General features: G+C 34.9%; 1 protein-coding gene across 1 annotated transcript; it reads right to left on the reverse strand.

Moving 5' to 3' along the window:
• Positions 1-2,038: 2,038 nt before the first annotated feature.
• On the reverse strand, positions 2,039-2,956 carry LOC122432597 (olfactory receptor 4A47-like). The gene has a single exon (XM_043454619.1). It carries the CDS (start codon positions 2,954-2,956, stop codon positions 2,039-2,041), a length of 918 nt encoding a protein of 305 aa, XP_043310554.1.
• Between the last annotated feature and the right edge of the window lie 9,877 nt (positions 2,957-12,833).

The following is a 12,833-nucleotide window of genomic DNA, read 5'->3' on the forward strand; positions in this document are numbered from 1 at the left end:
GCATATTAACAAAGACTTTTATCTCTTCATTTGATATCTACCCAAAGTTGAATATTAACTAAAGTTCAATCTTGGTCCTTCTGTGTTGCTATTACAGAATATCATGGACTGGATGATTTAAACCATACACACTTATTTTTCACAGGTATGGAGGCTCAGAAGCCCAAGATTAATGTCCCAGAAGATTCCCAGAGCTGGGGAGGTCCCCTTCCTAGTTCATGAAGTGAAGTGAAGTGAAGTGAAGTCGCTCAGTCATGTCCGACTCTCTGCGAGTCCATGGGTGGAGGAGCCTCTGTGTTTCTCCAGGCAAGATTACTGGAATGGATTTTTCCAGGCAAGAGTACTGGAATGGGTTGCCATTTCCTTCTCTAGAGGATCTTCCCAACCCAGGAATCAAATCCAGGTCTCCCGCATGGTAGGCAGACACTTTACCATCTGAGCTACCAGGGAAGTTTATAGACTGCCCTTTTTCCCTATGTCCTCACATGGCAGAAGGGTCAAGTGAAGTCTCTGAAGTCTCTTTATAAGGACATTAACTTCACTTGTCAGGGAACAACCTTCATTAGCTAACATTTTCTAAAGCTCCTCTCCAACTTCACCACATTTAAAAGGAACTTATTTATGATTTTGGAGAGGGACACACATTTTCAGTCTACAACAGTACCTGAAACTGGAGAAATAAATTACAGAACATCTAATCGACCCAAATAATTGGTTCTATTTAGTGAATAGTATCGTGTTTGAGAATTCTTTGAGATAATGTAAGGAATCTTCATGTAACAGTGATGAAAAATTGAGATAGGATGTTTTTCTCATACACTGTGATTTATTAAAAATACCCACCACTTTGTAGCTGTAGTCCCTCATGAATTCAGACTAAGTAAAGGAGGAAGAATAATAAGCTTCTTTGACCACATGATTCTACCTAGAAGAGGATAATATTTTGCTTCAAAGTTCATTCAGAGAGGCAGATTTATGAAAGAGGACTTTGCTAAATAAAGCAACATATTCTGACCTCTTTATTACCTAATAATTTGTATTTTATTAATGAGCTATAAGAATAGCATATGCTGTTACCATTTTTAATGTCTACATGACCCAAAATATCTTGTATCAAGCTCTATAGTTCATCTTTGAAGTTCATGGATTATGGTTTATGCAAAATTTACACATGAAAGTCAGAATCTGGCCCTCCATAGACACCTATGTAAAACTATAAGCAAAAAAGATGATGGAGATACTGAAAAATAGCAGAAGTATTATTAGATATTATAAACTAGATGGAAATATTACTGGATCATCTCTATGAAAATACAGTGCAAACAAATCTGTTCTACTTGAGATATTTTGATTACCCAGTTGGGAATATAAGTAAGATTTGGTTATTTATCTATACTTGCACTTTGTTCATTTTGATTATTTTTATAAATTTAGCCTTCTTATGATTAAAATATAGAACTCTGAAACATCATTCTCCTTTGATGTTACCATTTTAAGCAATATAAAGAAAAATATATGCAAAATATCTTGCAGATATAAAATACAATATATATCTCTTATATTAATACAGGTGGCTATGTGTAGAGAAGAGTCAAGGAAATTTTTATGTTACATATTTTTTTTCTGAAATCTTGAATGTGTTCTATCAAATCTGAAAAAGATTACAATATTTATTTATAGGAAAACCATGAGAAAATCAATAAGAAAAATACATTTAAAGTACTAACTATTGTTTACCTCATCATATAGAAGATAAATCAATAGAATGAATAGTGACATTTTATATACCCAACTGTATGTATTTTCTAAGAAACTCTGAAAATCTTAACAATGTTATTTCAAAATCAATATATACTTTGGACTAGGAAATAATGAAATCTTTAAAGTATGCTGTGATGATTGGAAGCATTCACGTAAATGTTCAGGCATACTTCTTTTTAAATCTGAGATGCTTACTACAGTTAAGTAATCACAAAAGGCTTTCATGGAAAGACTATTCTTCATTGACAATAGGTGATATGTTTCTCTACTGCCTGCCTCATTTTCTTTTTCTGATCCAGAGCTTTTTCATGGCATTTTTCATCTCTCCATTTCTCAGAGTATAGATTAGAGGGTTCAGCATAGGGGTGATAATGGTATAAAACACAGTCAAGGATTTATCAATGGGTAAGGTGGAAGGAGGTCTCACATACATAAAAATACAGGGCACAAAGAAGAGGACAACCACAGTGATGTGGGAGCCACAGGTGGATAAGGCTTTGTGTCTGCCTTCCTGGCTAAGATTCTTCAGGGAGTACAGAATGACCCCATAGGAGATGAGTAACAGTGTGAAGATGACCATACAGATCGCCCCATCATTGGCCAGCACTATGAGGGCAATAACATGGGTGTCAGCGCAGGCAAGTTCTAACAAGGGGTACATGTCACAGATGAAGTGGTCAATGACATTTGGGCCACAATAGGGAAGGTTGTAAACTGAAAGAGGATGAATTACAGCATGCAAAAACCCACCAACCCAGGCCAAGAGTAGCAGCAAGGAACACACTCGCTTATTCATGATTGTCAGATAATGCAAGGGTTTACAGATGGCCACATAGCGGTCATAGGCCATGACCACCAGGAGGCATATATCAGCGCCACCAAATAAGTGTCCTATAAACAGCTGGGTCATACAAGCTTGGAAGGAAATGGTTTTCTTCTCACACAGCAAGTCTATAATCATATTTGGAGTGACTGTAGTTGAATAAACAGCATCCATAAATGATAAGTAGCCAAGAAAGAAGTACATAGGGGCATCCAGTGTTGAGCTGACCACCACAGTCATGACAATGAGTAAGTTGCCCACCATCGTCACAATGTAGATAAGCAGGAAAATGACAAATAATATTTTCTGACCCTGGACACTCTGAGTGAGCCCCAAGAGGACAAACTCTGTTACATTGTTCCTTTGTTCCATAGATCTTTCTGTATATCTTTTTTCACTGTTCAAGACAAAGCTATCTGTAAATATACTTATTAATAGTGATTTTCCTAAGTCTTAAGATATTTGTTTATTCATTTAACCAATGGGCTGTATGGTTCATAATAATGATCCAGTATTTTCAGAGATTATAATACAAATCTGCTTAAAACACTCTCCCAAACCTCAAATCTTACAGAGAAGCAAGTTATCAAGATACATTAGTGAGAAAAGAGCAAAATTTAAGTAAATGTTTTGCCACAGTCTTTCTACCCAGAAGCTAATAAAATTGTACAAATAATTATTACCTTATAAACATTAAATAAAACTTTAATTAAAAAGTAAAGCAATATTTTCTTTATTTTTCTTTCCATTTATTAAAGACAACTTTCTCCATTCTAGGTGTGGAAAAATCTTCTTAACCAATCACTGTCATTTCAAATAGCTATATTTGACAATTTCAAATTTACTTATTAGGATTTAGGAAAACATACAATAATGTCAATTGACAAAAGTAGTTTTTTGAAAGATTTACATTTTAGAAGATACACATAGAGTTAATATCCAAAACAGATACATGTTTCTAAGCAGTTCACAAATTAAAAAGGTAAAAAAATTATATAAAATAAATTTAAATTATCAACATCCAATTAAAGAAGAATACATCTAAATGGACAAGAAGCATATGATAGGATGCTGAAGCTCATCTGTGAACAGAAAAGTTGGAATTGAAGTAATGGTTTGTTGACTACAGTATTATTAGTGTTCTTAAAAATCACTGAATCAGGGTTTACAGATGCTATATCATTAATTTTTAACAGATTAACATACGACGTTTAGAGACCATGTTAATTGAAACTTTACATATGTCTGCCCATAAAAATATCTCCAAATTATTACTCTTGAAATTAATTTCTAGGAAAACTTTGTTAGAGAAGAAAATTTTATTCCAGTTTATGAGAATATGAAAACATCCAAAAAGAGTGTTGCAAAATAGCATCAATCTCCATATATTTCAGTAATCAGAAAAGATTCCTAACACAGCTGATTATGAAAATCACAAAGAAAACATCCTGAAAGACTGAATTCTTACACCACCATTATTCTCTTGCACACTGGAAAACCTAGTTCAGAATCTTATATATAAACACATTTCCTGAATTACCTGCATAAGAAGACAACCTGTAAAAAAAAAAAAAAAAAAGAAGACAACCTGTCCTTCCATGTCCAGGACTCGGATGTTCTCCCGTCCTTCATGCACTGATGCAACTCTGTGAACACACACAGCCAGATACAAGCAACATCACTGGACTTTGAACTCTTTCCATGTGACCAACAGTATTCTTGCTTGCAGCAAATCTAATTCATCACAGACATCCACCAAAACTTACTTTAAAATTGTTTGGGTTTTCTAATTGAATGTGAATGTGCTGTTACCTAAAGAATTCTGAATCTTGATGGTGAACAGAGACCCAAAATAATTATTAATGGCAGGATTTGTCCTGAACACATTTTGGTTGGAGAGAAAACTGGAAATTGTATATGAATTGCTTACACAAAAAATGTTGGTATTTGTGTTTTATGTCAATCAAAGTGAAATAATAAAATAGTCTTTACAATATTTTGATTCTCCATCAATTATAAAGCCCTCTCTTCATCTTTGAACTGTGAGTTTCCTGAAGGATGGCAACTAACTTCACTTACATACTTTATTACAGTTTGAGTCAACTATCCAAACTCCTGAAAGTCTGTCATGTAAAGTAAGGGAAAAGGTCCATAAAAACATTATCTATATTTGAAATACTGCACATATTATTGAGTCATTCAACTGGTTTATCTCCAAGGATGATTCTTATCTAATTAAATTAATTAGGACCTCAATCATAAATTTGATGGTACACTCAGAATTACCTCCAAAGATGCCAACAGGGTAATCACCATATAGAATAGGAATTAGAGAACCCTGTCCTCTTGGGGAAAAGTACAAAAAAAACAACTTGAGGTCATTTCACCATGAGGGAAGATTTCAGTCTCAGTGGAAATGAAATGGTAAAAGGTTTCTTGTTTAAACTGTGACCTATTAAAATAAGCATATTTATTTAAGTTTAATCTTTGTTTTTGAAAATGTTATCTGATCAGATTTCCAGAAGATGATGAATGCTAATTTCAGAACAAATAATTTAAAACCCGTTTCAAATGTAGATAGATTTTTCACATAGTTAGTCACATAGTTTCAGACAGCCAAATTGACAGAATTTATGTTAGGATGGAAAGGAGGAAAGAGAAAACATTTGTGGGAATATTATTCCATTCCTCTCCAAGTGCTCATGAGCCCACCAAAGTACACAATAGACTAGACTAGGTTATGACCTCATTGCAATACATTTCAAATGACTTACAAAACAATTTTTAAAATGTATAAGGAAAATATCATATTTTTCAATAATTTACAAAGTAAGCAATAGGATCCTCATTAGTTCTCCATCATATTCTCTTTCTCTCTCTCTCCCTCCCTCCCCACAGCAAGGTCTATAGGACTACAATATGCAGTATTCTAGTCCCAAAATTCTAGCTTACTTAGTTTCATCAAACCCTCAACTTCAAATCCCCAACTCAGAAACTCTATCAGGATCTTTTGAGTTATCTCTCTGTGTACCTCCTCCACATGGAAATCTTTTAAAGTAATAAACATGAAATGATAGAAAAATGAATCAGTTTGTTTGTTTACCACCTTTCAGTGATCATTGCCATTGTTTTTCTGATATCTAGTGTTTTGCAAACAATTACATCATATTTTTCTGCATTGTTGCTTGTTTTTCAATAACTATACATGAATTTTTATAGCAGGTTTATTCATAATTTCAAATAACTGGAAATCACAAATATATTATTAAATTATAAAGAAACAAGCTCTGATACATCCATGAAATTGAATACTGATTAGCAATAAAATGAATGAATTTTTGATAGACATAATAATATGCATAAATCTCAAATGCATGATAAAAGAGCAAAAATAAAAGAATTTATATGACTGTATAGTATACATGATCTCACAAATAGAAAATGTAAAAAAAAAAAACTACTAGAGTTAGTAAACAAATCCAACAAAGTTGCAGGATAAAAGCTCAATACACAAAAATTAATTACATTTACACTTGTGAACAATGATCTATCCTAATAATAAACTAAGAACATAGTTTTATTTGCAATAACATTAAAAAGAATAAAATATTTAGGAAAAAATTTAATCAAATAGATACACTGAAAATGATCTGTACACTGAAAATTATGTGATATGGATATAAATTCAAGACACAAATGGAGAGATATACTGCTATCATTAAATGTAAGAGTCAATATTATTAAAATGTCATTTGCAACAACTTGGATGGACCTAGAGATTGTCATAATAAACAAAATCAGAAAGAGAAAGACAAATACAAAATAACATTACTTTTATGTGTAATGACAAATATGGCATAAAGGAACTTATCTATGAAACAGAAACAGACTCATAGACCTAACAAACACACTTACAGCTGCCAAGAATGTAGGGGCTGGGAGAGGAATGAGTTTGGGATTATCAGATGTTTACTACTATATAAAGAATGAATAAAAGGCAAGTTCCTGTTTTATGGTACAGAGAGCTATATTCAATATCCTCTGATAAGCCATAATGGAAAGCAATAGGAAAAACATGCAAAACTGAATAATTTTGCTGCATCACAGAAATTAACAAAACATTGTAAATTATACATAAGTAATATAAAATATAAGTTTTAAAAATGTAAAAATATTTACATCATCCAAATAAATCTACTAATTAATTTTTTCAAAGAAATACATTTTTCCAAAGAAATACAAATATAATCATACAACTCATATGAAAGCACATTAAAAACCCAAATAGCCAAAGAAATTTTGAGAATAAAGAAATATAGGGACAGAAATTTTGTTTTCAAAATTTATTACCAATATATAGTAATCAAAATACTCTAGTATTTACCTGAAAACAGATCCATAGACCAATAAACAGAATAGAAAGCTCAGAAATAAACACACGCTTACAGTAGTTACCTTTATTTATTTATTTTAATTGGAGGCTCATTACTTTACAATATCATGGTGGTTTTTGACATACATTGACAAATCAGCCATGGGTGTACATGTATCCCCATCCTGACCCGCCCCCACCTCCCTCTCCATCCCATCCCTCTGGGTTGTCCCAGTGCACTGGCTTTGAGTGCCCTGTTTTGTGCATCAAACTTGGACTGGTCCTCTATTTCACATATAGTAGTACGCATGTTTCAATGTTATTCTCTTAGATCATCCCACCCTTGACTTCTTCCGCAGGGTCCAAAAGAATGTTCTTTATATCTGTGTCTCTTTTGCTGTCTCGCATATAGGGTCATCATTACCATCTTTCTAAATCCCATATATATGCATTAATATACTGTATTGGTGTTTTTCTTTCTGACTTACTTCACTCTGTATAATAGGCTCCAGTTTCATCCACCTCATTAGAACTAACTCAAACGTGTTCTTTTTTATAGCTGAGTAGTATACCATTGTGCATACGTACCACGACTTTCTTATCTATTCTTCTGCCAATGGACATCTATGTTGCTTCCATGTCCTAGCTGTTGTGAACAGTGCTGCAATGAACACTGGGGTACACATGTATCTTTCAATTCTGGTTTTCTCGGTGTATATGCCCAGCAGTGGGATTGCTGGGTTGTATGGCAGTTCAGTATTCTTGGCTTGAGAACCCATGAACAGTATGAAAAGGCAAAATGATAGGATACTGAAAGAGGTACTCCTCAGATTGGTAGGTGCCCAATATGCTACTGGAGATCAGTGGAGAAATAAATCCAGAAAGAATGAAGGGATGGAGTCAAAGCAAAAACAATACCCAGTTGTGGATGTGAATGGTGATAGAAACAAGGTCTGATGCTGTAGAGAGCAATATTGCATAGGAACCTGGAATGTTAGGTCCATGAATCAAGGCAAATTGGAAGTGGTCAAACAGGAGATGGCAAGAGTGAATGTCAACATTCTAGGAATCAGTGAACTAAAATGGACTGGAATGGGTATATTTAATCAGATGACCATTATATCTACTACTGTAGGCAGGAATCCCTTAGAAGAAATGGAGTAGCCATCATGGTAACAAAAGAGTCCAAAATGCAGTACTCGGATGCAATCTCAAAAATGACAGAATGATCTCTGTTCATTTCCAAGGCAAACCATTCAATATCACGGTAATCCAAGCCTACGCCCCAACCAGCAATGCTTAAGAAGTTGAAGCTGAACGGTTCTATGAAGACATACAAGACCTTTTAGAACTAACACCCAAAAAAAAAAAAAAAAAAAGTCCTTTTCATTATAGGGGGCTGGAATGCAAAAGTAGGAAGTCAAGAGACACCTGGAGTAACAGGCAAATTTGGCCTTGCAGTATGGAATGAAGCAGGGCAAAGGCTAATAGAGTTTTGCCAAGAGAACGCACTGGTCATAGCAAACACCCTCTTCCAACAACACAAGAGAAGACTCTACACATGGACATCACCAGGTGGTCAACACTGAAATCAGATTGATTATATTCTTTGCAGTCAAAGATGGAGAAGCTCTATACAGTCAGCTAAAACAAGACTGGAAGCTGACTGTGGATCAGATCATGAACTCCTTATTGTCAAATGCAGACTTAAACTGAAGAAAGTAGGGAAAACCACTAGACCATACAGGTATAACCTAAATCAAATCCCTTATGACTATACAGTGTAAGTGAGAAATAGATTTAAGGGACTAGATCTGATAGACAGAGTGCCTGGTGAACTATGGAAGGAGATTCATGACATTGTACAGGAGACAGGGATCAAGACCATTCCCATGGAAAAGAAATGCAAAAAAGCAAAATGATTGTCTGAGGAGGCCTTACAAATAACTGTGGAAAGAATATAAATAAAAAGCAAAGGAGAAAAGGAAAGATATTCCCATTTGAATGCAGAGTTCCAAAGAATAGCCAGGAGAGATAAGAAAGCCTTCCTCAGCAATCAATGCAAAGAAATAGAGGAAAAGAACAGAATGGGAAAGACTAGAGATCTCTTCAAAGAAATTAGAGATACCAAGGGAACATTTCATGCAAAGATAGGCTCGATAAAGGACAGAAATGGTATGGACCTAACAGAAGCAGAAGATATTAAGAAGAGGTGGCAAGAATACATAGAAAAGCTGTACAAAAAAAAATCTCCATGACCCAGATAATCAAGATGGTGTGATTAGTCATCTAGAGCCAGACATCCTGGAATATGAAGTCAAGTGGACCTTAGAAAGCATCACTACAAACAAAGCTAGTGGAGGTAATGGAATTCCAGTTGAGATATTTCAAATCCTGAAAGATGATGCTGTGAAAGTGATGCACTCAATATGCTAGCAAATTTGGAAAACTCAGCAGTGTCCACAGGACTGGAAAATGTCAGTTTTCATTCCAATCCCAAAGAATGGCAATGCCAAAGAATGCTCAAACTACCACACAATTGCACTCATCTCACACGCTAGTAATGTAATGCTCAAAATTCTCCAAGCCAGGCTTCAGCAATACATGAACCATGAACTTCCAGATGTTCAAGCTGGTTTTTAGAAAAGGCAGAGGAACCAGAGATCATATTGCTAACATCTGCTGGATCATCAAAAATGCAAGCGAGTTCCATAAAAACATCTATTTCTGCTTTATTGACTATGCCAAAGTCTTTGACTGTGTGGATCACAAGAAACTGTGGAAAATTACAAAAGAGATGGGAATACCAGACCACCTGACCTGTCTCTTGAGAAACCTATATGCAGGTCAGGAAGCAACAGTTAGAACTGGACATGGAACAATGGACTGGTTCCAAACAGGAAAAGGAGTACGTCAAGGCTGTATATTGTCATCCTGCTTATTTACCTTATATGCAGAGTACATCATGAGAAACGCTGGCCTGGAAGAAGCACAAGCTGGAATCAACATTGCCGGGAGAAATATCAATAACCTCAGATATGCAGATGACACCATGCTTATGGCAGAAAGTGAAGAGGAACTAAAGAGCCTCTTGATGAAAGTGAAAGAGGAGAATGAAAAAGTTGGCTTGAAGCTCAACATTCAGAAAACAAAGACCATGGCATTTGCTCCCATCACTTAATGGCATATAGATGGGCAAACAGTGGAAACAGTGTCAGACTTTATTTTTGGGGGGCTCCAAAATCACTGCAGATAGTGATTGCAATCATGAAATTAAAGGATGCTTACTCTTTGGAAGGAAAGTTATGACCAACCTAGATAGCATATTAAAAAGCAGAGACATTACTTTGCCAACAAAGGTACGTCCAATCAAGGCTATGCTTTTCCAATGGTCATGTATGGATGTGAGAGTTGGACTGTGAAGAAAGCTGAGGGCCGAAAAATTGATGCTTTTGAACTGTGGTGTTGGAGAAGACTCTTGAGAGCCCCTTGGACTAGAAAAAGATCCAACCAGTCCATCCTAAAGGAGATCAGTCCTGGCTGTTCATTGGAAGGACTGATGCTGAAGCTGAAACTCCAGTACTTTGGCCACCTCTTGCGAAGAGTTGACTCATTGGAGAAGACCCTGATGCTGGGAGGGATTGGGGGCAGAAGGAGAAGGGGACAACGGAAGATTAGATGGCTGGATGGCATCACCAACTCGATAGACATGAGTTTGAGTAAACCCTGGGAGTTGGTGACGGGCAGGGAGGCTTGGCGTGCTGCGGTTCATGGGGTTGCAAAGTAAAACTGATTTTACTATTTTCATTACAATGGTGATTGGGATTGTCTCCTTCATTTCTCTTTCTGTTTCCTAATTGTTAGTGTATAGGAATGCAGAGTATTTATGTATTTTAATTTTATATCCTGCAAATTCATTGTATTCATTGATTTGCTCTAGTAATTTTCTGGTGGTGTCTTTAGGGTTTTCTCTGTAGAGGATCGTGTCATCTACAAACAGTGAGAGCTTTACTTATTCTTTTCCATTCTGGATTTCTTTTATGTCTTTTTCTTCTCTGATTGCTGTGGCTAAAACTTCAAAAACTATGTTGAATAGTAGTGGTGAGACAGGGTACCCTTGTCTTGTTCCTGACTTTAGAGGAATACTTTCAATTTTTCAAGATTGAGGATAATGTTTGCTGTGGGTTATTGTAGATGACCTTTATTTCGTTGAGGTATATTCCTTCTATGCCTACTTTCTGGGGAGGATATTTTGTTTTGGTTTTGGTTTTTTTGGTTCTTTTTTTTTTTTAATCATAAATGGGCACTGAATTTTATCAAAGGCTTTCTCTGCATCTGTTGAGATAATCACATGCCTTCTATCTTTCAATTTGTTAATATGGTATATCACATTGATAGATTTGCAGATGTTGAAGAATCCTTGCATCCCTGGTATAAAGCCCACTTGGCCATGATATATGATATTTTTAATATGTTGTTGGATTCTGTTTGCTGGGATTTTGTTGAGGATTTTTGCATCTATGTTCATCAGTGATATTGGCCTGTAGTTTTCTTTTTTGTGGCATTTTTGTCTGGTTTTGGTATTAGGGTGATGGTGGCTCATAGAGTTTGAGAGTTTACCTTCCTCTTCAATTTTCTAGAAGAGTTTGAGTAGGATAGATGTTAACTCTTCTCTAAATTTTTGGTAAAATTCACCTGTGAAGCCATCTGGTCCTGTGCTTTTGTTCATAGGAAGATGTTTTCATCACAGTTTCAATTTCCATGTTTGTGAAGAGTCTGTTAAGATTTGCTTTCTTCCTGGTTCAGTTTTGGAGTTATGCTTTTCTAAGAATTAGTCCATTTCTTCCAAGTTGTCCATTTTATTGACATATAGTTGCTGATAGTTATCTCTTATTATCCCTTGTATTTTTGTGTTGTCTGTTGTGATTTCTCCATTTTCATTTCTAATTTTATTGATTTGATTCTTCTCCCTTTTTTTTTCTTGATGAGTTTGGCTAATGGTTTGTCTATTTTATTTATTTTCTCAAAGAACCAGCTTTTAGTTTTGTTGATTTTTTGCAATAGTCTCCGTTGCTTCTTCTTCACTTATTTCTGCTCTGATTTTTATGATTTCTTTCCTTTTACTAACTTTGGGGTTCTTAATTTCTTTTTCTCTTGTTGCTTTAAGTGTAAAGTTAGGTTATTTATTTGATGTTTCTCTTGTTTCTTGAGGTAAACTTGTATTGCTATGAACCTTCCTCTTAACACTGCTTTTATTGAATCCCATAAATTTTGGGTTGTTGTGTTTTAGTTTTCATTTGTTTCTATGCATTTTTTGATTTCTTCTGTGATCTGTTGGTTATTCAGAAGTATGTTGTTTAGCTTCCATATATTTGTTGACATCTAATCTTACCACATTGTGATATGAAAAGATGTTTAAAATGATTTCAGTTTTTTTTTTTTTAATTAACCAAGGCTAGATTTATGGCCCAGGATGTGATCTATCCTGGAGAATTATCTTTGTGCACTTGAGAAAAAGGTAATATTCATTGTTTTGGGGTGAAATGCCCTGTAGATATCAATTAGGTCTAACTGGCCCATTGTATCATTTAAAACTTGTGTTTCCTTGCTAATTTTCTGTTTAGTTGATCTATCCATAGGTGTGAGTGGGGTATTAAATCTCCCACTATTATTGTATTATTGTTAATTTTCCCCTTCCTACTTGTTATCATTTGTCTTACATGTTAATGTGCTCCTATGTTGGGTGCATTTATATTTATAATAGTTATATCTTCTTCTTGGATTGATCCTTTGATCACTATGCAGTGTCCTTCTTTGTCTCTTTTCATGGTCTTTTTCAAAGTCTTTTTTTTTTTTTTTAATCTGATATTATTGCTA

The sequence above is a fragment of the Cervus canadensis genome, chromosome 31 (genome assembly GCF_019320065.1).
Source record: "Cervus canadensis isolate Bull #8, Minnesota chromosome 31, ASM1932006v1, whole genome shotgun sequence".
In the NCBI taxonomy this organism is placed as follows: domain Eukaryota; kingdom Metazoa; phylum Chordata; class Mammalia; order Artiodactyla; family Cervidae; genus Cervus; species Cervus canadensis.

Coding starts and splice junctions, on each gene's coding strand:
- LOC122432597 (XM_043454619.1), bottom strand. CDS start 2,956: ATGGAACAAAGGAACAATGTAACAGAGTTTGTCCTCTTGGGGCTCACT.